The sequence below is a fragment of the Ascaphus truei genome, chromosome 2, assembly GCF_040206685.1.
Source record: "Ascaphus truei isolate aAscTru1 chromosome 2, aAscTru1.hap1, whole genome shotgun sequence".
Taxonomy (NCBI): domain Eukaryota; kingdom Metazoa; phylum Chordata; class Amphibia; order Anura; family Ascaphidae; genus Ascaphus; species Ascaphus truei.
The window spans coordinates 143,888,374-143,914,874 of NC_134484.1; the positions used below are offsets into that span (position 1 = coordinate 143,888,374).

The following is a 26,501-nucleotide window of genomic DNA, read 5'->3' on the forward strand; positions in this document are numbered from 1 at the left end:
GAATCAGAACACAAGGGGGCCAGGCACACAAGTATTAATTCTCAAGTCCATTGTCTCCCATAAGCCCATCGTTTCAGATCAAGAGGTCCTAACGAATGATATTTGTAACTTGAGGGTGAAATAATGATATTTTCGTTGCATCATTTTGACTTCTGTGTCCCTGCTGTTACTGATAACATGTATAGCCGTCTTTCCCCGGGTCTAAGGGGACTACGTGTGTTGGATACCTGTCTGGCGTACAGGAGGCCTGATCCTCCGCCACTGGGAGCCTGTGGTGGTCGCGTTCTATCTGGTGAGAGCGCCACCACCTGGGAGGGATCCTAGCCCAGCTGGATAACCCCTTCCCAGGAACAATACTGGCAGTAAATAAAGACACACACCAGGACAACCTGAAGATGGTGATCCGTCAGACCGCACTGTGATCCCACGACGCGTCTACCGGATCCACTTCATCCGCCAGGCATCCGCCTCTGGAGGGTCTCCTGCTGGAGTGTGTCCCTGTAAATGTCTCTGAGTATGTGCCTGTGGACTGGTCTAAGACCGCAGGCCGCGCGCACCACGTGGCGTTTTGTCCTTGGTGCACTAACACTGGCGATGCTATGGTGGAAGTGTCCCTACCTGTGAGCCTTCCCTGTAGGAGCCACAAACTACTAATGGTCAGGGCCTAACTGGGGCCTGCGGGGTAACTCTAGGCCTAGTCTGGGAGCCACTGGCACCCAGACACTACCTGCCCCTTCAGCTCTCTGTCTCCGACTGACATGGTCCCTCTCCGCATGCCAAAATGTATCTCTCTTCGTGCCAGGGATACTACAGCCCTATTGGCTGTGTTTCCCCACCTGATGTGCAGTCCCTGAGGCTGCTTGGTCATGTAGTCCCCCTGCGGAGCATCTTCCAAGATGCCCACCGCAACTTGTAATTTCTGCACATGTGCCGAGTCTCGTGCATGCGTACTGATATCCAAAATGGCAACCACGACATGTGGGCTCTCTGCACATGCGCAAGGCTCCTATCACACATGCGCGATCATCTCCGGAGCGCCAGCGCTTCCAATGCTGGCTCCCAACCTCTCCCGGAACAGCTCCCCGGTAGCTCGGCAGCTCCCATGCCCGTAACATAGGTAAGCGGGGAGCCCAGCTACACACGTAAGGCTGCCTTCCAATAAAAGCAAAACATACTCTGAACAAATTAGACTTGGCTTAGGGTAGTGCTCTTCAATTTTCCAATAGGCCCCTGAGCAGCACATAGGGAAGAAAGCATATATACCTGTAGCGGTCATGTAAAATGGCTACAGTCATCTCTCCTGCTGACAGTAAGGCCTGGTAAGTTGTGGGCATGCCAGCAGTAATTATGGAGGTTTGCCCTCACACCCTGGTGGGGTGCCCTGTGTATGGATGGGAGTGGTCACATGCTCTGACTCCATGGTTAGTGATGTCAGAGGTGTGTCAGCTTCCAGAGTGTACATAAGGCACAGCACTGAGTCTAAAGTTAGTTCTGCGTCCAGTTCTGCAAGAGTTTTATCTGAGTCCTGCTAGAGTTCTAGTACAAGTTCTAGTCCTAGCCTCAGTTACTGGAAAGTTCTGGTTATGTTATAGTAACTGAAGAGGAGACTGTGTCCAGGGACCTGGCACAGGGCAGTGATCCCTGCGGGGATAGGGAATCCCTATCTAAGGAGAGATACACCTTTTAAAGGGAGGCACTGACTGAACATGAGTGGCTAGATATCTACTGCGAGGGGCAGCTAGCCCACTCAGGCAATAAAGATGTTCTCAATCAGAAACCCTCTCGTGTATATGTGTGGAGTGAATGTACAGAGAGGAGCACCACGGAGGAGTTCCTCAACAGGATCATCCCCATGCGGACGCAGGGACCCTGATGAGGTGGAGGCGCTGCACTGGAACTAGGTGAGACTCAGTACACTACCTCAGCTGCCTGTCTGGACGGGTCCTCCCCACACACCATCATGCGGGAGACTCAGGAGTCCTGTTGCCAACAGGTGCACCACCAGACACTATCACACTGTAATGGGGACCGGTTAGACCACAGGGGCCAATGTGAGCTTGGGTGGGTCAGGCCGGTTCACAAAAACCGTTACATACCCAAAAGACAAATGTGGGGACAGAGAACCCCTCTGCAAGGAGTCTTCCAGTGGAGAGGTCAGAGGGTTAGGCCGCGCTTATAGTGCGCGCAACGGCGAAGCAACGGATGACGTCACCCGTCGCCGCTAGTGAAAGTTGTAATTCGCTTTCCAGCGACGTCACGGGCGACCAGGTCTTTGATTGGTTCAGAGGCTGTCACATGTGGCGACAGCCTCTAAAAAATCAAATTTGACCAACTTCAAAAATTCGTGCCGCCAGCGTTGCTCCGTTGCGTCACGCTTACTATAAGTGCAAGCGACGGCGGCAATACATTTGCTTTCCCGCGACGTCGCGTCGCCAGCACTATAAGCGCAGCCTTAGCAAGAGCTAAGTGTACTAGTTGTCAGACTTGGGTTATTATAAGGTAGAGTGGGAAAATGTTGGGCCTTGGTCTGTATTTATTTTTTTGCTTCATTAAATGTAACACCACCTACAGCAAATGTACATTCCAGGACCAATACAGCTACTAGGAAGGAGATTTAAGCTGACATATTAAGTGAGGCGATGTGAGGGGATTTCAGCTGACGTGTAAGTGAAGGTTTTATAGCAGCTAAGTAAATGCATTACTTAGTAATTACATAAATCAGTCAGTTAAACCCTCTGCTCTGTGCTGTTCTCTTTGGAGTGAGCTTATTCATTTTACACAGATGGGGAGACAACAATCTTGATTGATTGATTGGTTGATTGAAAAGTGTTAGTGCAGTTTCGGTAGCTATTTTAATGATTTATGCGCCTGCCCCATGCTGGGGGCATTCTTTTTTAACAGACATACATTAATGAAAAAACAATTCTTACATTATACCATATCACATTATGTTTGGACCAAATAGCACAGCATGCAATTTGCACATGATACCTCTTTCCCCCCAAGCTAGCAGAAGAGGGTGACTCCAAAGTTATCCAATGTCTATTCAGGGGGTGTTTATGTTTAGGTGATGCTCTGTGTCTCTTATTTACCTTGTTTCTCAGGGTGCTGGTATTCGTGCAGGTCTAGTATGGTAAGCATTAGAAGAAATTATAGATGGCGACAGGAACGTTTCTTAGTCTTTATTACACGAACAAACATATAAACTTAAGTTTAACTTCCTCATGGGTGCTCAAACAGCATTCCCCAAAGAGGCACATTGTTTCCCTTTGTTGTCACTATATATGGCAATCCAATGCCTGGATGTGGACTGTTCCTTCCTCCACTGGTATGGTGCCCTCTTGCATAAGAATGCCCACCCTATCAGAGCTAGCCTGGGGTGATACTCTGGGGCCCTTACTAAGGATCCGCCTGTGGAGTACCTATCCAACCCCTCTTGTGGGTGGAACACGCCTCAGGGCCGTATAGAGGGGATCTAGTATTTAGGAGTATTACTTTTCCTAACCTAGAAAATAACAAAGGAGTCTTGATACTAACACACATAGTTACAGACTCACAAGACTTACATTACTTACCTTATATACAATGCGATTCCCCATCTTGGTCTCCTCCTCCGGATCTGAATGTTCCATCCCATCTTTATATACCACTAGTGACATCACTATTCACTATGACAACTAGGGGAGGGGTTTAACTTTCTATTTAGTAACATTATTTAATGACCTCACCAGGCACATTCTAGAAGGTGGTTCTGCCCAGCAACTCCACACTATGTGATGGGAGGTTGTTACACTGTAGCTACCCATACAGTTAACCCCTCTACTGCTCATTAGTAGAACAAGTATATAGAGAGAAAAAAAAATGCATGTTGTACCTTCAAGCTATTGACTTAATATAGGCCGAGATTTGTTTTTTACATGCTTAAATATAAACCATTATATATTTAAATAATTATAAAAAATGTCACACCTGTAAGAAGTTCATTGAGCTCAGAGAACGCCAGTGTTACCATGCCACTGAATCAGAGGGTATTCCTTGTGCTTTCATCTAGAACGCTTGCCAACGTTTCACTCATTCATTGGCAGTGCAAATGCTGGAACTTCACAGTTCTCAAACTGTTCAGGTATGTTATAAAAAAATAATTTAGTTACACAGACCGATCAGATAAGATTAAAAGACATGAAATTTGGGGAGAAAAGAGAATTATTGCAAAAAAAAAACCTTCAATCTCCCTTAAGCTATTTTTAGTTAGATTAATTTTTTTATTTACTTTTCATGCTCCCTTTTGAAATATCCATCTGTGTGCTATATCCGCAGAGCTCTGTTAAGTGAGCGCTAATAACGTCACGTTGCCTAAAACATTATTTATTATTTTTCTCAAGGCAAATGTCTATCTGCAAAGCTAGATACTGTATATGGAGAAGCAACAGCAGTTTTTTTTTAAAAATCTCATTAGTATACTGTAGGCTTAACGTCTGGTTACGATAGCACAACATTGTGTTGGCTTTAAATAACATGGGGTTCAGTATGTCTTTACTAAAGGTGGAGTTACTCTCCCATCCAGACCCTGAAATATGGGTTTTGCTGGAGAGGAGAGGCGAGAGACTAAAGTCTGTTATTGTTAACTCCATGCCCTTTCCGGTCAATAACAGGACAGCTTTGAAGATACCCGTTAAGGCATAATGTGACGTTAATTCACTTAACGGAGCCCTCTCCGATGTATTTTTCCTTTCTGTAAATAAAAATGGCCGCCAGGATCTTGCTTTCTGGTTATCCAGTGAATATGAGGGATGTAGTTATGATGTGACATGTTTCCCTAACTCAATGGCTGGCAGCGGTTGGGATTTCTGCAAAGGGCTGGGAATTTCAAAACTAAATTCAGTATCACCTGTTTTGGGAACCTTTCTACGTTACGAGAACTCCCTGTTTGGTAAAAAAAAATACAACTATTTTCAAGCTCCTGCTGTGATTCAATACTATTGAAGTTGGACCACTAGGACCAAATTCCTTGATTTCTACTTGCCTGTTTAACCCTTCACGTACCTACACGTACACTTCAGCATTATGTCCAATTACATTTCAGAATGAGGGTGTTATGCATATATGGAGAAGGAAGGGGCACGTTTGGTGAAAGATGTGTGATTAGGTAGTGTGACAATGTCAAGTCTTTTTATTCTACTTTTCCGCCAGTCTTCTCATCCCCTACAGGAGGAACTTTATTGTGATTTGAAAGATTTAACTGGAATGTTACTATTTTACAGGACACAGGCGTTGGGAAATCAAGTATAGTTTGCCGATTTGTTCAGGATCATTTTGATCACAACATCAGTCCTACTATTGGGTACGTAGACTGCAAAGCAATATTTTTTGTTGGAATTACTGTGAGAGCCATTTGGATGGATTATTAATTCAACTGTTAACCAGGCTCATCCCTAGGTTATGTGCTGCCCTTAGGAAAGCACTAGGAAGGACGCCCCTCCTGACCAAAACAAAAATCATGTTCCCCCTCCAAAAAGAAATATTCCCCCCAAAAAATGTTTTACCTCTTTTTTTCCTCCTAGGTAGGAAGCAGAGGGGCTCCGCTGAAGTGCATTAATTTAGGCTCCGGAGACCCCCTGCTTCCTGAGATACTACCTCTTTAGGGGGTGCTGGTATTTCCTGCTCAGGTTTAGCTGTCCCATCATATGGGCCAATAGGAAGCTGTGACATCATAGGCGTCTGTCTATTGGCCCATTACACCGGGGGACTTTAAACCTGAGGAGGAAATACCGGCACCCCCTAAGGAGGTACGTATCTCAGGAAGCAGGGGGTCTCCAGAGAGGAATTAATGCAGTTAAGCTCCGAAGACCCCCTGCTTTAATCCCAAATATATATAAAAAATAAAAAGGAAAGCAGCAGTGCTGCTGTACTCTCCTTCTTGACGCCCCTGAGACCTGCTGCCCTATAACCCATGGTGTGCCTAGGGATGGGCCTGCAAGTGATAACACTCATGCTAACTCCTGTCCTTACAGATAATTAATTTATTGAACAAAATGAACTAGAAGTTTAAATTCCAGTGGAAAAACATGTAGCGCTACAGTACAGTATGTACTTGCCAACATACTAGATTGTAAGTTTTTGGGGTCAGGGCCTCCCTTTGCCTTATGCTGTTGTTTACCTGTCACACTTATCCACATTGTTTGAACTGTATTTACCTTGTATTCTAATTTTGTAAAGCGCTGTGTAAAATGTGGCGCTATATATAAGTAAAATTATACATATCATCTTTCCCAAAAAGTACAGCATTGAAATGGTTGGAGTAGAATGGGCATATTAAAAGTTTGCAGAGATTGTTCCTCTTGCAATCACTACAGTATATATGGGATTTGGGATTAAATTGTATATTTGCTTTGTTTCTTCAGGGCATCCTTTATGACTAAAACTGTCCCTTGTGGGAATGAGCTGCATAAGTTTCTGATCTGGGATACTGCTGGCCAGGAGCGTGTAAGTATAAGATAATTGTATCTTACCTGCTGTAGTGCATGTCATGTATTTAATTTTAATTTTAACCTGAATTAAAACAGCACTGGCGTTTTTACTTCTGCTGCCAAAGACCTGCAGGGTCTTGGGTAACTGGCCCCAGCATCCAATTAATAATGGGGATACTGCCCATCATAACAACGGTTCTATAGTAGCTGATCTGTCTTGTTCCATGGGGCCCCAGTTCAGGTTTGTACCAAGAGAAAATAAGTCAAGCAAGGGAGGACACCTACTATATAGATCCATCTATTTATTGGGCTATCTATATGATACTTTTTAATGGATCAGAATGAGTGATTCTTGGAAGACATCCCTAATCTTTTCTTCAAATTTTTTTTTAAAGATTGTGTACGAGATCACTATGTATAGACAGTGGTGGAAGTGCGTTAAAAAAGTAGTGCCCAATTTAAACGAAAGAGCTTTGAAGCTCATTTTAGAAAGTTTAATACAATTTTCATACTATGAGACTTTTCCATATAACCTTTTTGTCTTAAAAAAAAATAGGAACTTCGAGCTTGTAAATAATAAAATTAGTAGTACTAAATAGTTATTGGTATTCCATACACCTGGTACTATCAGCTCTCAACCAGTGTCTACAGAAGAATATGATTTTCTCCTGCTGGGGTTTAATAATGGGAGAAGAATTAGCCAAATGTTAAGGGCACTTAAATATGGGAGTGTTGAAGAAGCTTATTCAAGACCCAGTGCAGCTCTTTGTAATCTTGTCATGGATTCTACCTCTCTGTGCCAAAAAGTATTTTAGAGGGGTGTGACAGGGCATTAAACCCTGTCTAAAAGGGCTCAAAATAATCTGGACCTGACTGGTGAGTCCAGCAGGGAGCTGGTTAATTGAAGCTACAGACAATTAGCCAGTCTCCACCTGGCTCATCAGTAAGATATAAAAGCCTCCTGCTTAATCTGCGGGTGATCTCTCTAGCACTAAGGAAGTGTATGCTGTCAGAGAGGGATCCCAGGGAACAAGCCCCTCTATTCCAGGACACAGCGGACCCTGGAACCCGTCAGAAGGTGCTCCCCACGGACACCAACCCAGACTGAGGGAAAGAGCCTTCTCTAAATGCTGCCTTAAAACTGTGTTGTTTTGGGAATATACGGGCTAAATAAAAGCCAATGTTCATTTCCCCCAAATCTGTCTCCCTGGTTATACCTCTGCACTCATTTCCAATTTACCCATGTCTGCTTTAAAAAATAAAGAATTTATGGTATTAAAAATTCATTTATGGGAACTAAATTTACTTGGGATTAGATTTGGCCCTTTAATGCTAGCACAGTGCCACCTGGTGGTAGAATGCCGCTACACCATTCTGGCAAATAACATACAAGCAGATCCAGACCCACAGGCCCAGATCCTAAGTGACTGCCTCGTTAAGTGCTAACAGGTCTCTTCAAAGCTCACTGTTGTAGTGTTGTGTGGTTATCGGGCAGAAATGGCATTGCGTTAGCTATAACACCCGTTAGTGCTAATGATGATGCAAAAGAGTTGTGCCCTCTAACAACGCCTATGCACAGAACTCAGTTATAGTTAACACAGGGATTTAACATGACGTCAATTAGGTCAGGGGTGTGCAAACTGGGGGGCGCAGGAATTTCTAGAAGGGACGCGGCAGTTAGAGGCCCCGCGCTCTTCCCCAAGGCATTTAAATTAAAGGCCGGGGGAGGCGTGAGGCCTCTGTAACTTCTCTTACCTGCTCTCAGGCGATGCGTCGCCATGACAACGTGGTGTCAATTGTCCCCGAACCTGAAATGAATGCGGTTCTGCTCCGGAGACCTACTGCTACAGTACACTGTTATTAAAATATAAATAAAAACAGTGTGATTGCCTGTGTGAGCTCTCAGGGAGATGCGTCTCTCTCTGTGCATGTGCAGCTCTTACAGACTGCGGCCAGATCGCACGGGGAGAACTGTGAGAGAGGCTGAGATACCATCGCTGCTGTCCCGTACGGTATTGGCATTTTCCTACCTCACGGTTTGAAACTTGTGGAATTGGTTTCTGATTCTTTCTGAACACTGTGACAACACAAATGTCAAACCGTTCAAGATAGCAGCAATTTTATCTAAGCTTCTAGAATAGGCCCCTATGTCTCTTACACTCACTCTCGTCTCCCCCATCCCTCCCCCTCCAAAACCAATATTTCAGGGTCTGGAGGGAGCTAATGCCGCCTTAGGTATGTCCCAACTAACGCATTGTTAATGATGTTTGTATTTATGTATTTCTTTATTTATATAGCGCCGTTAATGTACATAGCGCTTCACAGCAGTAATACACGTGACATAATCATATAAATAATACAACTAACACATAATGGGAAGAAGCGCTTCAGACATAATAGTAACATTTAAGAAAAGGAGTCCCTGCCCCGAAGTGCTCACAATCTAATTGATTGGCAGTAATGCCACCTTTAGGTCATACCTAAGTAACGTGTCATTAAATCCCAGCGTCAACTATAACGGAGCTCTGTAGATAGGCGTTGTTACAGAAAACACCCCTTTGCATAATATTAGCACTAGCGTCCATTATAGCTAACACAAGGGCCCGTTACAGCTGAAAACAGCACCTAACACTGCGCTAGTGTGCTTTGAAGATACCCGTTGGCACTTAACGAAGCCTTAACTTAAGTTAACGCCTTGTTAAGTAAAAACTGAGCTTTGCGGATCTTGTATATTGGGAGACTTTCAGACACAGCAAAAATAAAAGTGTGTATATTAAAAGTGCAAGTCAGGGAGGTCAAGTACATCCGGAGTTAATAATTTAGGCAATTCAATAGGATGCTACTTTTAATAGGTGTATTTTCAGGTGGGATTTAAAAATGGAAAGAATGCTTGACAAATATTGAGTGTAAGAGAGTTCCATAGGTACAGTAGGAAAAGACGAGTGAAAAAGGTTTAAAAGAAACAAAAAAGCCCCAGTGAGAGATGTGCCAATTATGTCATAGGAAGTACTTCCTGACTCCAGAATGGGCTCAGATTTCTCAGTGAATCAAGGATATTCCGGTTATTTTAACTTATTCAGCATATCCCTGTATACCTTTCCTTTGTAAATGATGTCTAAACTTTTCTTAAACGAGCAGTCCAAGCACATTTATATATTTTTTTAATAGGTTTGAAGCAGGGTGTCTCCAGAGCTCAACTGCATTTATTTCAGCTCCAGGGGACCTCCTGCTTCCCGAGATACTTAGCTCTGTAGGGGTGCCAGTATCTCTCTGCAGTTTAACGCTCCTGGTCACGCTGGCCAATAGGAAGACAGAAGAGATGACGTTCCCGCTTCCTATTGGCCCATGTGATGCGGGACATTTAAGCTACTATTCCGATATCCCCAACTAGCCCAGCCGAAGCTGCTACTGGCACCCCCTTCCGAGGTAAGTATCTTGGAAAAGCAAGGGGTCCCCAGAGCTGAAATTAATGTAGACCCCGTGCTTCAAACCTATAAAAAAATGTAAAAAAACAAAAAATTATGTCTCTTTGCCTGCTACTTTAAAGATATCTACTGTATTTTTCATCTCAATCTCCATGGGTAGCAAATGCCAAATTTTCAATGCCGTTATTGTAAAGAACCCTTTCCATTGCTGCTGGTGAAATCTTCCTTCCTCTTATCTCAAATTGATGACCTCATATCTTTTGCACTGTTCTTGGGATGAAAAGTTCCCTTGAAGTTCCTTGTACTAACCTTCAATATATTTGCAAATAGTCATGAGAAGACCTCCGAGACACCTCTTGTCTAATGTAAACAATCCTTATTTAGCTAGCCTCTCATAAATCAGACCTTCCATCCCATTTATTAATTTGGTGGCTCTTCTCTGCACTTTTTCCAGTTCCATAATGTCTTTTATGGTGAGGTGCCCAAATTGTACTCCATAGTCAAAGTGTCCCCTTACTAAGGATTTATATTATACAGAGGGGAAATTAGACTCTGTTCTCTTCCATTTATATCTTGTTTTATGGATCCTGGTAGCCTTTTCAGCTATTGCTCAACATTGAGTTAAGCGTTCGGTTTACAAGCACTCCTAGAGGATTGACTGGATTTTGTCCCATTCAGTTAGTTTATCCAAGACCTTAGGCAGAGAAATCCTGCTCTAATTTTACAATTTACATAATTTAGTGTCCTTAGCAAATACTAGTTACAACTCTAGTCCAATCTGAATGCTGCATTGTCTTGATCTATATTCCTACTTACTGCCTCAAATAAACTAATGAGATGAATTTGTCATGGCCTATCGCCCATGAATCCATGTTGCCTGTTAATAATAAGTTTATTATCCAAAAGGTGTTCCAGAATATTGTCCATTAATAAACTTGAAGTACCTTCCCAGCTATTGATGTCAGGCTTCTAGGTGTGTGATTGACTGGCTATAATATACTGTAGCTACCTTTCTAAATAAGGGTACCACGTCGGCTTTTACGCCAATCTTGTGGTACTGAGCCTGTGGATATGGAGTCCATGAATATTAAATATCAGTATCAGTGAGCTGAGCACCTTATCTGCATTGATTTTGCCTTTGCACATCTTCCTATTTTAGCTAAATGTTAGTTAATATTAAGCTTGTGTAATATGTTTGCAAGCGGCTGGCTTTATACAGAGGTAAATCGTTTGTTTCATACCTTTTCTTTTCTCTTTCTCACAAATATGTGCTAGCCCTGTTCACACTGAAAGGGTTGAATATTCTATATGCTATTAATGTACTTGAAGAGCCTTTTAGGATTGTTCTTACCTTTTTTTGAAGTCCTCTTTTCATTTAGAATTTTTGCTAATCTGATTGCCATTTAGCAACTTTTGTTACATTTCCTTATTATTCTGAAACAATGTCCCTGTCACTGTTTATTTAGCCACAATGGTTTTGATTTGTTTATTTTAAGTTACCTGATCTAGCCATCCTTTATATGTATACTTCCCAAATATCATTTTGTCGTTGCTCTCTATCTTCTACAACCTTTTTGCTACCCAGTCGTGGTATAAGCATTGATGGAAAGCTCTTCTTCGATACTTTATTATTATTAATAATTACTTTAGTTTCATTTAGTCTTTTTCTCCCAACGGGACTCAAAGCGCTTCACAATTACAGTACAGTGTGCGGTACACAGCACATAGGAATTTTACAAACACCCGAAGTGTGGAATTTTTGCATTATCAAAACTTTGATCCTGAAATTTCACCTAGCCCAGTGGTTTCCAACCTTTTTTGTTAAGGAACCCTATAATTATGTTATGGAATTCTGCGGAACCCCAACCCTCTCTAATAGAGCGTCTGAGATCAGGTGCATTGTAAGGAACCCCAACCCTCTCTAATAGCGCATCTGCGATCAGATGCATTTTAAGGATCCCCAACCCTCTCAAACGGCGCGTCTGAGATCAGATCCATTTTAAGGAACCCCAACCCTCTCGAATAGTGTGTCTGAGATCAGATGCATTGTAAAGAACCCCAATCCTCTCTAATAACGCGTCTGAAATCAGATGCACTGTAAATTCTTCTGCATTTGGAACACTTTTCAAATGACTTGAAAATTGTAGGGGACCCTTTAGGGATGTCATCGGAAACCCGACCCCAGTTGAAAAACACTGCCCTAGACTATTTTAGTCTCCGTTTAACTCCGCTCTCCAATTACACGGCTGCATTTATTCCTTTCCTACTTTTTGATTTTCTAGAAATATTAGTATAAAATAATCTAGGAATAGGGAATTTATTCGCTACCAATATGTATACTAATGGTAAACCTTTGTACATTTGTGGGGTCATGTCACTGCCTGTGCTGTAGAACATAAATAAGGACATACCTTTTATATAAATATCTGAATGGCCTCTTAAAAATGTCCCTTGCTCTGAATTTTCTAAGCCAAGGGTGCTCAACTCCAGTCCTCAAGCCCCCCCCAACAGGTCAGTTTTTCCCTGCTTCAGCACAGGTGACTCAATCGGTCCCAGCTTCAGCCCAGGTCGCTCAATCAGTCCCTGCTTGAGCCACCTGTGCTTAAGCTGGGATATCGTGAAAACCTGACCTGTTGGGGTGCTTGAGGACGGGAGTTGAGCACCCCTGTTCTAAGCATTGCTTTATTCATGTGGCATGGTGACTGTAACTTATTATCTGTCAAGTATCTTTTCCTTAGGTACAGTATGAGTCTCACATGAAAGCAGTGTGTGCTGTACATTCTAGAATGTTGTCTGGAGTTACACACGTGGCTCTTCATTTATACATTTGTCCATTGTTGCATGCAAATTGTGATTTTTATATTTTGTTTAATTAAACCCTTCATTGCTTTGCATAAAAGGGAATAGAATCTGTCGTTTTAATTACTTCTATTTAATTATATTGAAGGCAACCACCAAAAAATTCATTTGGAACCAAAGCATTTTTTGTCTTGCCTGCATAACAATATCATGCATAATGTTTTCATTCCTGACTTATGATCATTTTAGTTATGATTTTATATATTTGCATTCCAATCATTACATTGGAAGATATCATTTTTCTCTTATCATTTTTTGGGCTTTGTCAGGCACTGTGACGCCCTTTGGAAGCAAATTTCAAGGTATATTCTGGGACGTTTACTGTTATAGTTTTTACATTTGAAGATATAGTCCAATCCCAAGTGATATGGTGCTCAGTCACAGTTTATGCTACAGAAAAGTCCTTTTTCAATTTGTTATTAACTCTTTAATGTCCGGAATGCCTTCTGTGGATATTGTCTCCAATTCAATAGAAGTAATAATACTAAGCCTGGGAGGGCAAAGCGCCTAGTGGTACCCACCACAGCCTGTAGCGCAATATATAATATATAATATAAACTCCCTTCAGCCAGTATATAGGAGAACTATGTGAGGGGAGGTAACAATAATAATGGCTACTGCCTGTTAGCTGATTTGAAGACCCCTCTCCAGTCGTGGCAATTCCATGGGGCGTGCAATCTCTTGTTGCAATAGTCCAGAGGCAATGTATAAAGAAAACAAAGCACTGCTGATGCAGCAAAAAAACGGATCAACCACGGGTAACTCCCATAAAATTTTTTATTTTAGCTTACATGGACAAATGGGCCAAAAGTAAGAACACCTATGCGTTTCACGCAACCTGCGCTTTATCAAGGCACGAAACGCGTAGGTGTTTTTACTTTTGTCACATTTGTCCATGTGAGCTAAAATAAATTACATTTTTTATGGGAGTTACTCGTGGCTGATCCGTTTTGGTGTGCTTTGTTTTCTTCATACATTGCCTCTTGAACATTTGAAGATACGTTACAATTCTTACCATGGAAAGTTAAAACGAAAGTAGAAAAACAAGAGGTATAATGTTTTGTGCCTGAGTGCATAGAATACAAATATAAATGTGGCCAAAGTACCACTAGCCATGGTGATCGCAGGGGTAGGGTTGCCAGGTGGCTTTTCGAAAAGTACTGGACACAATGGCGAAAAGGTGCGACGCGGTCGAGACACACACACCTCCCTCTCCACTCTCCGTTCCATGCTGTTTCCTCCTCACCCTCAGGCTCCCGACACCTCCTCCTGATTGGCTGCATTAGGCCGCGGCCAGCGTGCGTGCTCATGCACAACACGATCGAAACCATGAATCACAAAATGATTGTCCATAGTGCGTGCACGTGCCCGTGAGCTTTCTGCTTGCCGAGACGAGCAAATTTGATTTTTCCGCGCTTACCCTGGTCACGTGCGCGGTTCAGCCAATGGGGGTGAACCACTCACCTGACGTCACGGGCACGCCCCACTGCCATGCCCCCCTACGCGCACAACTAGCAGGCTACGAATCGCCCCACCAACGTGAGCTCCTGAAGTCACGGAGCTTTTGCGCCAGCGTGCTTGCATTCACCTTGGCCGCAGCCTTACACAGCAGCAGCCAATGAGGATGGACAAGCTGCCCAGCCTCCTAGCAACAGCCCTCCTTTCTTCCTGCTCGGGGAAATCCCATGGCCCCCCAAGCTGGTCAGGCCACTATGTCCAGCGAGGTAATACCGGACACACATGACTTAATAGAGTAATAACTCTAATTTCTTACTGGACCTGTTGACCTATGGGGGGGCGCGAGGACTGGAGTTGAGTACCCCTGCCCTACACTGCAATGCAGGTTAATGAGGGGAAGATATATATTTAGCTTATAAATGGGGAGTGACTATATTTCCAGTCATTTCTCTTAGCTCAGGGAAGAAGGAAAGGAAAGTGATAGATCTGTGGAGTCTGCGGGTTACCATTTGCAGCCGCTGTGGGAAGACTCCTGCACACTTCTGCTTTTACAATCTGATTTTAGAACAAAGAAACATGTGTAAACCATTTGAATGACTTTACTTAAAGAAATGTATTTACCTTTCAAAAAATAACATGTCACAGTTTTGGTTTCTTTGAAAATTAGTTGCTTTATTTTTTCATTGAGGATTCTGATATACAGAATGCGATTGGCCAGTTTGGTGCCACTAATAACGACATAATATTTATACCATATAATTGTGCACACTTTACTGCTAGATGATGAAACACGAGAAGTGCAGGCCTCCAACTAACAGAGCCCTGGTATTCTGGACCCAGCTTCACTTGTAACATGTGAGTAAGTCCATGTAGCGTAACTCGCCCCCTTTTTAAAGCACACAAAGCCCTTCTATTTTCTTCAACTTTATTGAGGGGAGTTAACAGAAATATAAAAGTTCTATACTGTATGTGGATTGTGCTAGCAGATTTCTCTTGTCATGGAGAAAAACCTATGAGTGGAAGGTGTTCTACCATGGGGAGTGCTTCTCTTAGGGGAAGGTGAAAAGGATTTCCTTTCTGAGGTTGCAGTGGAAAGCAGTGTCTTAGGCTGAGTCCATAGACATTTCTCCCGTGCGGAGGCCTGTTAATGGGCGGGCCAGTGACATAGGGTGACCAGATTTTCAAAATGAAAAACCGGGACACTTTAAAACATTATTTATAAAACAATGTATAATGTACATCACGTCACGCCTCCCCCCATTGCCATGACAACAAGACACTAACGTCAGGCGGTGACATGTTGCCATGACAATGTGGCATCACGTGATGCCTCGTCACCATAATGCATCCCGTTGTCATGTCAACTTGATGCCTCGTGACGTCACAGGGCGGCTCGTTGTTATGGCAATGTGCATTACGTGACGTCGCGCAGCCATGTTGACGGAATTTGGAGGGGAGGATACAGCCAAAGGCAAGATAAATAAATATATAATAAAAAGATCTAAAAAAAATTATCTCCGGGTTAGCCTTCAATAGAAGGTGGCAACCCTGGCTGCAGTGTGTGTTTCTGTATACAGGTGGGGGCTGCAATGTGTGTTTCTATATACAGAGGTAGGCCCTGCAGTGGGTGTTTGTGTGTATAGAGCAGTGATTCCCAACCTTTTTTGTTTGGAGGAACCCTTTAAGTATTTTGTATAATTTCGGGGAACCCCTATCTGGATGACATGTTCGACAGGGGTAAATCACAAAATAGACGTGTAAAGCAATGGGGGTAATAAATAATAATTAACTCATACTTTTGAATAAACAATGTGTATATATTTTGTAATGATTTTGGTTTAAACATCCCCCCCCTGCATCTCACATCACCCCCCTACATCTCACATCACCCCCCCCCCTACATCTCACATCACCCCCCCCCAGATCGATCTCTCCCCCCTATCCCTCTCCTTCTTTCTCTCTCCTCTCCTCCCTCTCCCCTCCTTCTTTCTCTCTCGTCTCCCCCCCTCTCCCCCTCTCCCTCTCTCTCTTCCCACCCCTCTCCTCCCTCCCCCTACTCTCTCTCCCCCACACTCTCCCCCCTCTCTCTCTCCCCTCCCCCTCTCTCTCTCTCTCTCCCTCCTCCGCTCTCCCTCTCCCCTCTGTCTCTATCTCTCCCTCCTCCCCTCTCTCTCCTCATTCTCTCTCCCCCTCCTCCTCCTCATTCTCTCTCCCCTCCTCCTCGTCTCTCCCCCTCCTCCTCCTCTCCCCCTCCCTCTCCCCTCCCTCCCCCTCCCCTCCCTCTCACCCCTCCCTCCCCCTCCCCCTCCCTCTCACCCCTCCCTCTCCCCCCTCCCTCTCCCCCCTCCCTCTCCCCCTCCCTCACTCTCTCACACTGTCAGTCGCCACACCGTCACACTCTCGCGCACACCCTCACACCCTCAGTCAGTCACACACACACACACACACACAGTCTGTCACGCCTGTATGCCGCAGACCTGGCAAGACCCCAGTACTGAGGTGGGAACGGTATTACACCACACACCCACAGCTGTGGGAGCAAGCCCGGAATGTGGTATAGCGTTGCTGGGCCTGTAGAGAGAGTTGTTAGATATACTTGCAACGTCAGATGGTGTAAGCGTAAGAATGGCCGCGTCCGTGTGCCAATGTCCAGGGGTTCAGAGGGTAGAGTCGTCAGGGTACAAAGCCAGGTCCAAGGATGCCAGAGGTAAGCGAGGTAGAGTTCGTAGCAAGGTTCAAAGGGGTACCAGAGAGCAGAGTAGTCCAGAACAAGCAGGGGTCAAAAGCCAGGGAAATCCAAGATAAACACAGGAGCAGGATACAGCAGGGACACAGAGGGAGCACAGTATAGGTCAGCACACACAGGGAAACAGGAACTATGCAGAGCGAAGATAGATAGGACAGACAGGGATTATATAGGGAGACACACCAATAGGAGAGAGGGGAGGAGCAGAGAGAGAAGTGGGAGACAATAGAGATAGGTCAGGGAGAGAAGAGGAGGAGACAGGGGCAGTCAGGGGAATGGCCTGAAGGGATAGGGAGGAGGAGTCAGAAACGTGACCGGCCAAACAAGAGGAGCGTGTGTGCGCGCCCTCTGTAAGTTGAGGATGCGTGCGCACAGGCTGTGACAGGGAGATGGCCCGCAGGGACTGAGAGGAGGGAGCAGAAGGGCGATAGGGCCTAGAGGAGGAGTGGGGGGGAGGTAGACGGAACGGGACAGGAGTGGGAAAGGGTAGAGGGATTGGCAGGAGATGGGACAGAGGGAAAAGAAGGGGAAGGAATCCCCTGAATCATCACACAGTCACACTCACACACACACTGTCACACTCACACACACACACTGTCACACTCTCACACACTCTCACACAAGCAACGTTTACAGCAGAAGCAGCCTCCCCCACCCACTTCCATCTCTCCCCCCGCATCTTCCATCTCTCCCCCCTACATCTTCCATCTCTCCCCCCCTGCAGCATCTCCCTCTGTCCCCCCCGCAGCATCTCCCTCTCTCCCCCTGCAGCATCTCCCTCTCCCCCCCCTGCAACATCTCCCTCTCCCCCCCCCTGCAGCATCTCCCTCTCCCCCCCCTGCAGCATCTCCCTCTCCCCCCCCTGCAGCATCTCCCTCTCCCCCCCGGCCCCCCCATATGCCTACTACCTGCAGCGGTGGCTGCGGGTTCGGCGGAGGCGGCAGGCTGTGTGCGGGCTCTGAGGAGGGAGGAAAGGGGAGGGGGGGAGCCGAAGGAGTGAGGGAGAGAGCCGGGTTGCCGGGGGAGGAAGGGGGGAGCCGGGGTGCCGGGGGAGTGAGGGAGAGCTGGGGTGCCGAGGGAGGGGGGGTGCTGGGGTGCCGGGGGAGTGAGGGAGAGAGCCGAGGAGCCAGAGGGAGGGCCAGAGTGCCGGGGGAGGGAAAGCCGGGGAGAGCCAAAGTCCCGCCCCCCGGCAAACTCCTACCTTGACCAATCCCCTACGGCCCGGCATTCTAAAGCCCCGCCCCCCGGCACACTCCATCCAATCCCCTGCGGCCTGGCATGTTTCTGCAGAAGCCCAACCCTTGGCAGTAAGAAAAAATACTTGCCGGGCCGCTGCATCCTCTTCAAACCCCCCCGCGCGCACCGATACCCGCACCCTCCCGCGCACTGCCGTCGACACAAAAACACGGGACATTTCCAGGACGGTCCGGCAACCCGGTACAGCACACGACAAACCGGGACTGTCCCGGCAAAACCGGGATGAATGGTCACCCTACAGTGACATCACGAAGCTGGTTTGCCCTCATTGGGCGAACGGCCCTCCACTCCCCTCAGCGCGTAAACGAAAACAGTTTTGACTGCTACGCCTCCGCATGCGCGAGCCCCTGCTAAAGCCGCTCTCATTGCCCTGCTTTACTCACTGTCTGCTGATGGAAAAGGAGCACACTTTCCTGTCAGACAGGAACAAGATAAGGGGCATAACAATATGCAGATAAAGGCAGGGGGAAAGCACTAAACCAATCTCAAATATGAGTATTGGGAGGTTGTCATGGCAACTGGCTTAAGGCTGTGTAAAGAGGATTATTTGTAACTATAATGTAGCAATATACACAGAAATAAACAATCCTGTTCCAGGACACCTGACTAACTCAGTTTATAGAACTCCATATGATATATCATCTAGTCGGACAAACCTTGACCCATGAAGATCAAAAATGTGCCAATGCATTAAGGACCCAATGTTTTGCACACGTTTGTAACGTCCATCGTGAGGTCTACCACATGTATAGTGGAATGTCTGGCTGGGTGAACTAGCAAAGACGTTCAAGCAGATTCTGGTGTGCCGGTGCTACTGGAAGACTTGTGTAGACACCAGACACTACAGTCCAAAGTGTTTTTTTTTTTGTTTTTTTCAAATGTCCAATCGATTTGTTCATGTGTACACAACTCTATTATTGATGTACATTATTAACAAAGCCCCTGCTCAAATAATGCCTATTACTTGATTAAATTGCGTTTGCTCTCTTAGTATCAGATGGACAGCAGTGCATCTGTATGTGGACTCCAATTTACTTAGTACCAGCATAATTGGATAAAATAAAGCCTACAATTGTCAGGATCGAAACCGATTACAGCTTTATTTCTGTAGGATTTGTCACTGGGAAAATACTGCAGTAGAGTATGCCGTTCTGAAGTGCCTTATAAGGTATCTATTTTTGGATATGTAGCCTGATTTAATTTCTCAGTGCAAATTTGTGGTATCTTCATTCGTTGCTTTGCTTCTGATTAAGATTGAATGTTAAGTCGTGCCGGAGGCTGCACATTTCAGTCTTTTCTTTTGCTGATGCTGGATACGAAATGTTAATACATTGAAAGCTTTAATCCTGTATGTGCGCCATCATCTATGTTTTACTTCTCCCTGTACAGAAGAGAGATAACAAAAAGCACACTATAGCTTCTATGAAGTTGCTTCAATCTGTGAAATTTGATTTTTTGTTGATTTCCCCATTTTAAAGTAGCCGTTCTCACTATTTATTGGGATTCAGGAGATTTCCTTTCTGTGTCACTTGGCTCAATAAATATTTATCTCCCCAGTTCCCGGCATTTTTGGTACAAAATGTACCAACCACACTGCAAACTCACCTTGCATATCTCGGAGACGCAGTCAAAGTTTGCAAAAATTTATGATTTTTGTATTATTTATAGTAAATGTTTCTTTAAACCAGTTATGTGTTTTTACATATCCCTATGTAGTGAGTTTTCACATGTTGGCGAGAGTGAGGGGTGCCAGCCCCACCATTACTGGCAAGCTACCTATTACGTGAAATGTTGTTAAGACTAGCAATATCCCAATTATCAAAGTGGTATTCAACCTCTACTTAGGGAACCCCAACCAGGTCACATTTGGGGGATTAACACTACCATATGTGTCTGTCTTTGGGACAGGTTTCAGCCTACTGGTATTTGATATACAATTAGCTAGAGGTATAACCAAACCGTGTAACAACCAGACCATTCCGTTCCGTACACACTCAAAGGGGTGGTATTCTGCTACACATATGTAGCAATAATAAAGCATATGAGACTAAACATTGCATCAATAAAGTAGCAGTGCAGACAGTTCTCCCTCCATTGCAAAGGTAAATGAGAATTTTCACAGGTATTGTTGGGACCTGCAAAAAGGTTATGCCTTGGTGTGGCTGCAGGCTTATAACACTTTGGTCAAAGATTTAATTAAATGACCCTTATTTATTAGAAGACAAACAGATTGACTACATATTTTGTCATTTGGATGTGGCATTGGGGCTTTTTGATTTTATTTGCATACAGTACATTTGGTCACACAAAATAACACTTCTTTGACACACACACACACACACACACATATATATATAGCCATGTCCCCATCTGGGCTCCTTCTTGGCTCCCCCTTACCTCCAGATGTGGCGACAGGGGCGCGCGGGTGCATCCGGTGAATGCCGGGGAGGTAGAGGGTGCACAGCGGCAGGCGGGCTGGCGATACGGTCGCCGGAGCTCCGCTGAGGGTGCCGCCATCTTGAATAGGCAAGCGCATGTGCCGGGATGTATTGCGCATGCGCAGAGCGTTCTCAAGTCTGCCGGTCATCTTAGTGCACCTTGCGCATACGCAATAGCAAGCACGAGCGGCGGCCATTACAGATGGGCTCCGCATGGGGAACTACAACCCCCAGCAGCCCCATGGGCTGCAGTCAGTGCCGCATAACAGCCAATAGGGCTGCGAGGATCTCCTGCTCTACAGTGGATACATTTGGCGCGCTCAGATCTCACGTTTTAGTCGGAGTTGGGACACAGAGTGGTGAGGTTTTGTGTGCAGGGTGGTAGTAGGCCCTGCACTAGGCCTACTAGAGACACCCTGATAGGCCCCAGCTGGGCCCCGACTCCCCTGTAAACTTGTGGCTGCTACAGGGACAGGCCCCTAAGACAGGGACACTGCCCCCATTAGCTGATCCGTGTCAGGGACACAGCAGTGACGCCGTGCAGCACTTGTGGCCTGTGGTCTGGCACCAGACCATCACCACCAGGTCTAGAGACTATCTTCACGGTGGTACCCTCAAGCTGGATACCACCCCACTTGGAGGCGGACGCCATCGCGGACAGCAACGGCGCTGGGTCAGATGGTTCTACCATCAGCTGGTGGTACCAGGTGCCGGAGCACCTGGCAGGTATCACAACCCTCAACAAGTGCACCAACTATACATATGTGGGGAGCACTGTCATACACTCATGGGTGGGTAGCTACTGTGTACACCAGGTTGGTTAGGTGCTAAGGGCACCTCAGTACGTTGGGGACACTCTCACCAAGGGTGCAGACTAAGTGGTTGGACAGTGGGTTACGGTGTGTGGGTCGTGCGTGGCTTGAGTTATATGTACTATAGTGTCACCAATTGCATGTCAGAAAACCTGTTATTATTTATACTGTGTGTACTTATTGCATTGGGTCCTGTGAAGGGGTTATCCGGCGCTGTCAGGATCCCTCACAGGTGGAGGCGCTGTCACTGGACGAACCATGTACACCCCAGGCTCCCATCAGCGGAGGTTCAGGCCTCCTGTGAGCCACAGGTAAAGCACCACATACACTCAGTAGCCGCTACATCTCCCATAGGGTGGCAGAAACAGCGCTACATATATTTATATATGTGGTGGGTGTTGGGTTCAGAGCTTACAGGGATTGTGTATGTGTGTGTAGGAGTTACACTGATTTTCAGCTTCAGTGACCTCCTACTTCAATATAGTCTCAATAATAGAAATCAATACTTTGCCTTATATTGCCATTAAGTGGTTTAAAACTCCCAAATCTCTTTGATTTGGATGCTTGCCAAATTTAGAGACCCTCCAACATTTTACCATTAAAATTGTAGTTCCTCTGCTTGTGCTGGATGGAGGTTCTTATAAGCAACTGCTATAAAAGTCCCCTAACCCAGGGGTGCACAAACTGGGCGTGAAATTTTCTGGGGGAGGGGGAGGCGTGGCGCTTACAGTGGCCCCACGCTCTTCCCCACAACATTTAAATTAAATGCCTGGGGAGGGTGCGAGGCCTCTGAGTCGCTTATCTTGTCTCCGGCGGCTTCTGGCGACACGTCAACATGGCAGCGCAGGGTCATATGACGTAGTGACATCAGAAGACACCAGGGAAAAGGTAAAGGAGGGGGGGGGGAGCAGGCAGGGGGATGCAGACAAAAAAGTTTGCACAACCCTGCCCTAACCTATGCAGCTTACCACACTCAAAACACTTTCTGCTTAATAGGTACAGCTCCTCCGACTCAAAGATGTGTAGTGTACTTGCTAAATAGGTTGTTTATGATAAATGCTTAAGATTTCTGAAACTTAAATTGCAAAGAGAGAATTTTCTATCTGACGTGGTTAATGAATTTGTCCCCGTGGGTAACGGACAGAATCCTAAACCCCCTTAATAAAAAACAAGATCCATTTCCTATTTTGCTGTAGAGACATTTTGAGCAGTCATAACACATGGCAGAGCAATCGCGGTACTCATTATTTTTCACTCAATGCATTGTGACTTTGCCACATTATAATTCCACCTCGCGGTGTACAATACAAAAGAAGTGCCTGGAATTGTAAACTCCACAACAAATGCACAGGAAATCTAATTTTAATAACGTGGAAATTATGAATGTTAAATGTAATCGAGGAAAATGAATGCAGAACACACACATTATCAGAATAATTGGAAAGATGTTAACCTGTTTTTTTAAAAAAAAAATATATATATATATATATATATATATATATATATATATATACAAATTGATGAAGTAGACAACTCTGGTTGTTTTCTACTGTACAGTATATGAAAGACTAGAGCAATGTTAATGTAGTGAGAATTCTTACAAATGCCAACTATTTTTCTGAGATATGGCAGCATTGTTAGCCCTAGCAAAATCAGTATGTGTTATACATCCCAAAACATATCCTAAAATTTAAAGCAACTGTGGCAAAAATGTGTTACATGGCTGAATACTTTTGTAGGGTTCCCCCTGCACAGTTCCAAAAATCTATTTATATTTTGCACCTTCACCATAATTCATAAGGAGGGGCAGGAGGAAGACTTAGCACTACTTGGCACTTTAAACAATTTATTTACAACTCTTCACAGCCTGTCTGGGTAAGTCCGGTTTCTAACTGACTCTTCACCTGGTCTCTCAGCATTCTCTCCTTTCAAGGGACAACATTCCAAGGTTGCCAGGACAACCATGGCTGGACCAGCATCTCATACATACCCACGCACATACCAATCATCAGACATGCATATCCAGCATCTCACATACACACACTTACCCAGCATCTCACATACACACACTTACCCAGCATCTCACATACACGCACTTACCCAGCTTCTCACATACACACACTTACCCAGCATCTCACATACACACACTTACCCAGCATCTCACATACACACACTTACCCAGCATCTCACATACACACACTTACCCAGCATCTCACATACACACACTTACCCAGCATCTCACATACACACATTTACCCAGCTTCTCACATACACACACTTACCCAGCTTCTCACAAACACACACCCAGCATCTCACATACACACACTTACCCAGCATCTCACATACACACACTTACCCAGCATCTCACATACACACACTTACCCAGCATCTCACATACACACACTTACCCAGCATCTCACATACACACACTTACCCAGCTTCTCACATACACACACTTACCCAGCATCTCACATACACACACTTACCCAGCATCTCACATACACACACTTACCCAGCATCTCACATACACACACTTACCCAGCATCTCACATACACACACTTACCCAGCATCTCACATACACACACTTACCCAGCTTCTCACATACACACACTTACCCAGCATCTCACATACACACACTTACCCAGCATCTCACATACACACACTTACCCAGCATCTCACATACACACACTTACCCAGCATCTCACATACACACACTTACCCAGCATCTCACATACACACACTTACCCAGCATCTCACATACACACACTTACCCAGCATCTCACATACACACACTTACCCAGCATCTCACATACACACACTTACCCAGCATCTCACATACACACACTTACCCAGCATCTCACATACACACACTTACCCAGCATCTCACATACACACACTTACCCAGCATCTCACATACACACACTTACCCAGCATCTCACAAACACACACTTACTCAGCATCTCACATACACACACTTACCCAGCATCTCACATACACACACTTACCCAGCATATCTCTCTCTCTCTCTCTCTCTCTCTCTCTCTCTCTCTCTCTCTCTCTCTCTCTCTCTCTCTCTCTCTCTCTCTCTCTCTCTCTCTCTCTCTCTCTCTCTCTCTCTCTCTCGCATCACACACACACACACACATACCTAGCATCACACACACAGCCAGCATCACACACACACCCAGCATCTCATACATACACACACACATACCTATCATCAGACTTACATACCCAGCATTTCACATACACACACTTACCCAGCATATCTCTCTCTCTCTCTCTCTCTCTCTCTCTCTCTCACACATACCCAGCATCTCTCACACACACATACCTAGCATCCCACACACATGCGTGCACACACATACCTAGCATCACACACACACACACACACACACAACTAGCATCACACACATATCCAACATCTTACACACAACATTTCACACATACATAGCATCACACACACACATACCCAGCGTCTCACACACACTCGCTATCTCACACATAGACACATATACCGAGCATCACACGCACACACACATACCCAGCATCTTACACATATACTTTCCTAACATCATACACATACACACATACCTAGCATTTTCTTTCTCTTCCTCCTTCCCTTTCTCTCTCATCTCTCTTCTCCTCATCTCCCTCCCATCACTTTCCTTTAATACCTTATAATGTCCCCAATTCGTTCGGCCTCTCTCTCCTTTTCCAGCATTCTTGCTTTCTAATAAAGTATCAACTGACTTCTTTTCTTTCTTTCTTCATCTGCTTTCTGTGTAAACGTTACAGCTAGCGGACTTTCCTTATCTGCCACCAGGCTATGCGCATTATGATGTCACATGCCAGATACATAGCCTACAATGGCTCACTTGCTCCGCAGAGAAATTGTTATCACTCAGAATTAATTTGTTTAAATAAGAGCACACCTCTTGGACTCCCTAGTTATGGCTGTGCAAAGTTTTAGGTGTTTAGGTTTCATGGTCTTGGAGCTATGGCCCTGACACTGAGACAGACTCTTTTTTTTTTATTATTATAGATTAATCTTACTCTGTCTTTTTGCAGCAATGATGTTCTACTGTATGTTTTAGAGTTGGAGGTTGGAATGCTGGTCCCAATAGGCCCATGCATTGCAATGCTACCAAAGCCAGATGTAATCCTGGGCACATGACTATTTCATTTTTTGGTAGAGAACCAGCAACAAATGTCTGCAGTTTTTTAACTTATTTCTTTAACGCACCAATCCCCACTTTAGGTGTATGCTTCCAGGTATACTTGGTTTGCCATGCATTCATTGAGTTGTATGTGTTCTTTACACAGCCACCATCATATGTCGGTATAAACCTGTGAAAACGTTGTAAAAAAGTCTGCAGGAATGTTTCAGCAGAATTTCATTATGGAGCATTTTCTGGCAGGTGAAAAAATGATAGATTGTGCAAATTGTATTTCTGACTACGTTTAACTACCCAAATGCTAATGCTAAATCGTGTTCTGCCAATGTTGCCTGTCGCCCAAGTGCTTGTGGCTGGAGATAAGAGACAGGCAATGTGATAGGAGGGGCCGCCCAATCTAGCTCGTGTAAAACATTTTTTTAAATCGGCTTATTAGTGCAACTTTCATCCTTACTAAGTCTGACTTATTTCTGTCTTAGGAAAAATTAATATGCTTTGCAATTTTCTGTGAGCTCTGAAGTCAAGCATATCAGCTAGTTATTTCTCTCTGATTAATAATGGCAAAGAAAGAACAGGGTTTGAACCGTAGACAGTCTGATCACATAAAGACATTAAATACATTTGACCTAATAAATATGCCACTGTCCTTCATTCACTTTTGTTCTAGCCAAGCTGCCCCTTTACTTGCATTGTTTTACATGTATTGTTCTCTTTTATGCATTATTGACCTGTCTAATTACCCCCTTCACAACGCCCAACTGTCAGGAAGGTGTTAAAGAACTGTAATTGTCACTATTTTTCCACTCACGTGTATACGCCATGTTCCTCCTTGTACTACTGGTTACATTTAGAAAGCATTT

At 44.9% G+C, this 26,501-nt stretch overlaps 1 protein-coding gene across 2 annotated transcripts in view; it reads left to right on the top strand.

The window, feature by feature from the left end:
- The window catches only part of RAB31 (RAB31, member RAS oncogene family), a 153,778-nt gene that overhangs the window by 100,518 nt on the left and 26,759 nt on the right, over positions 1-26,501 (top strand). For both annotated transcript variants that reach the window (XM_075585373.1, XM_075585372.1), the window contains 2 exons: positions 5,262-5,341; positions 6,402-6,483. In XM_075585373.1, the coding sequence (XP_075441488.1) occupies positions 5,262-5,341; positions 6,402-6,483 (162 nt within the window). The remainder of the gene's footprint in view (positions 1-5,261; positions 5,342-6,401; positions 6,484-26,501) is intronic.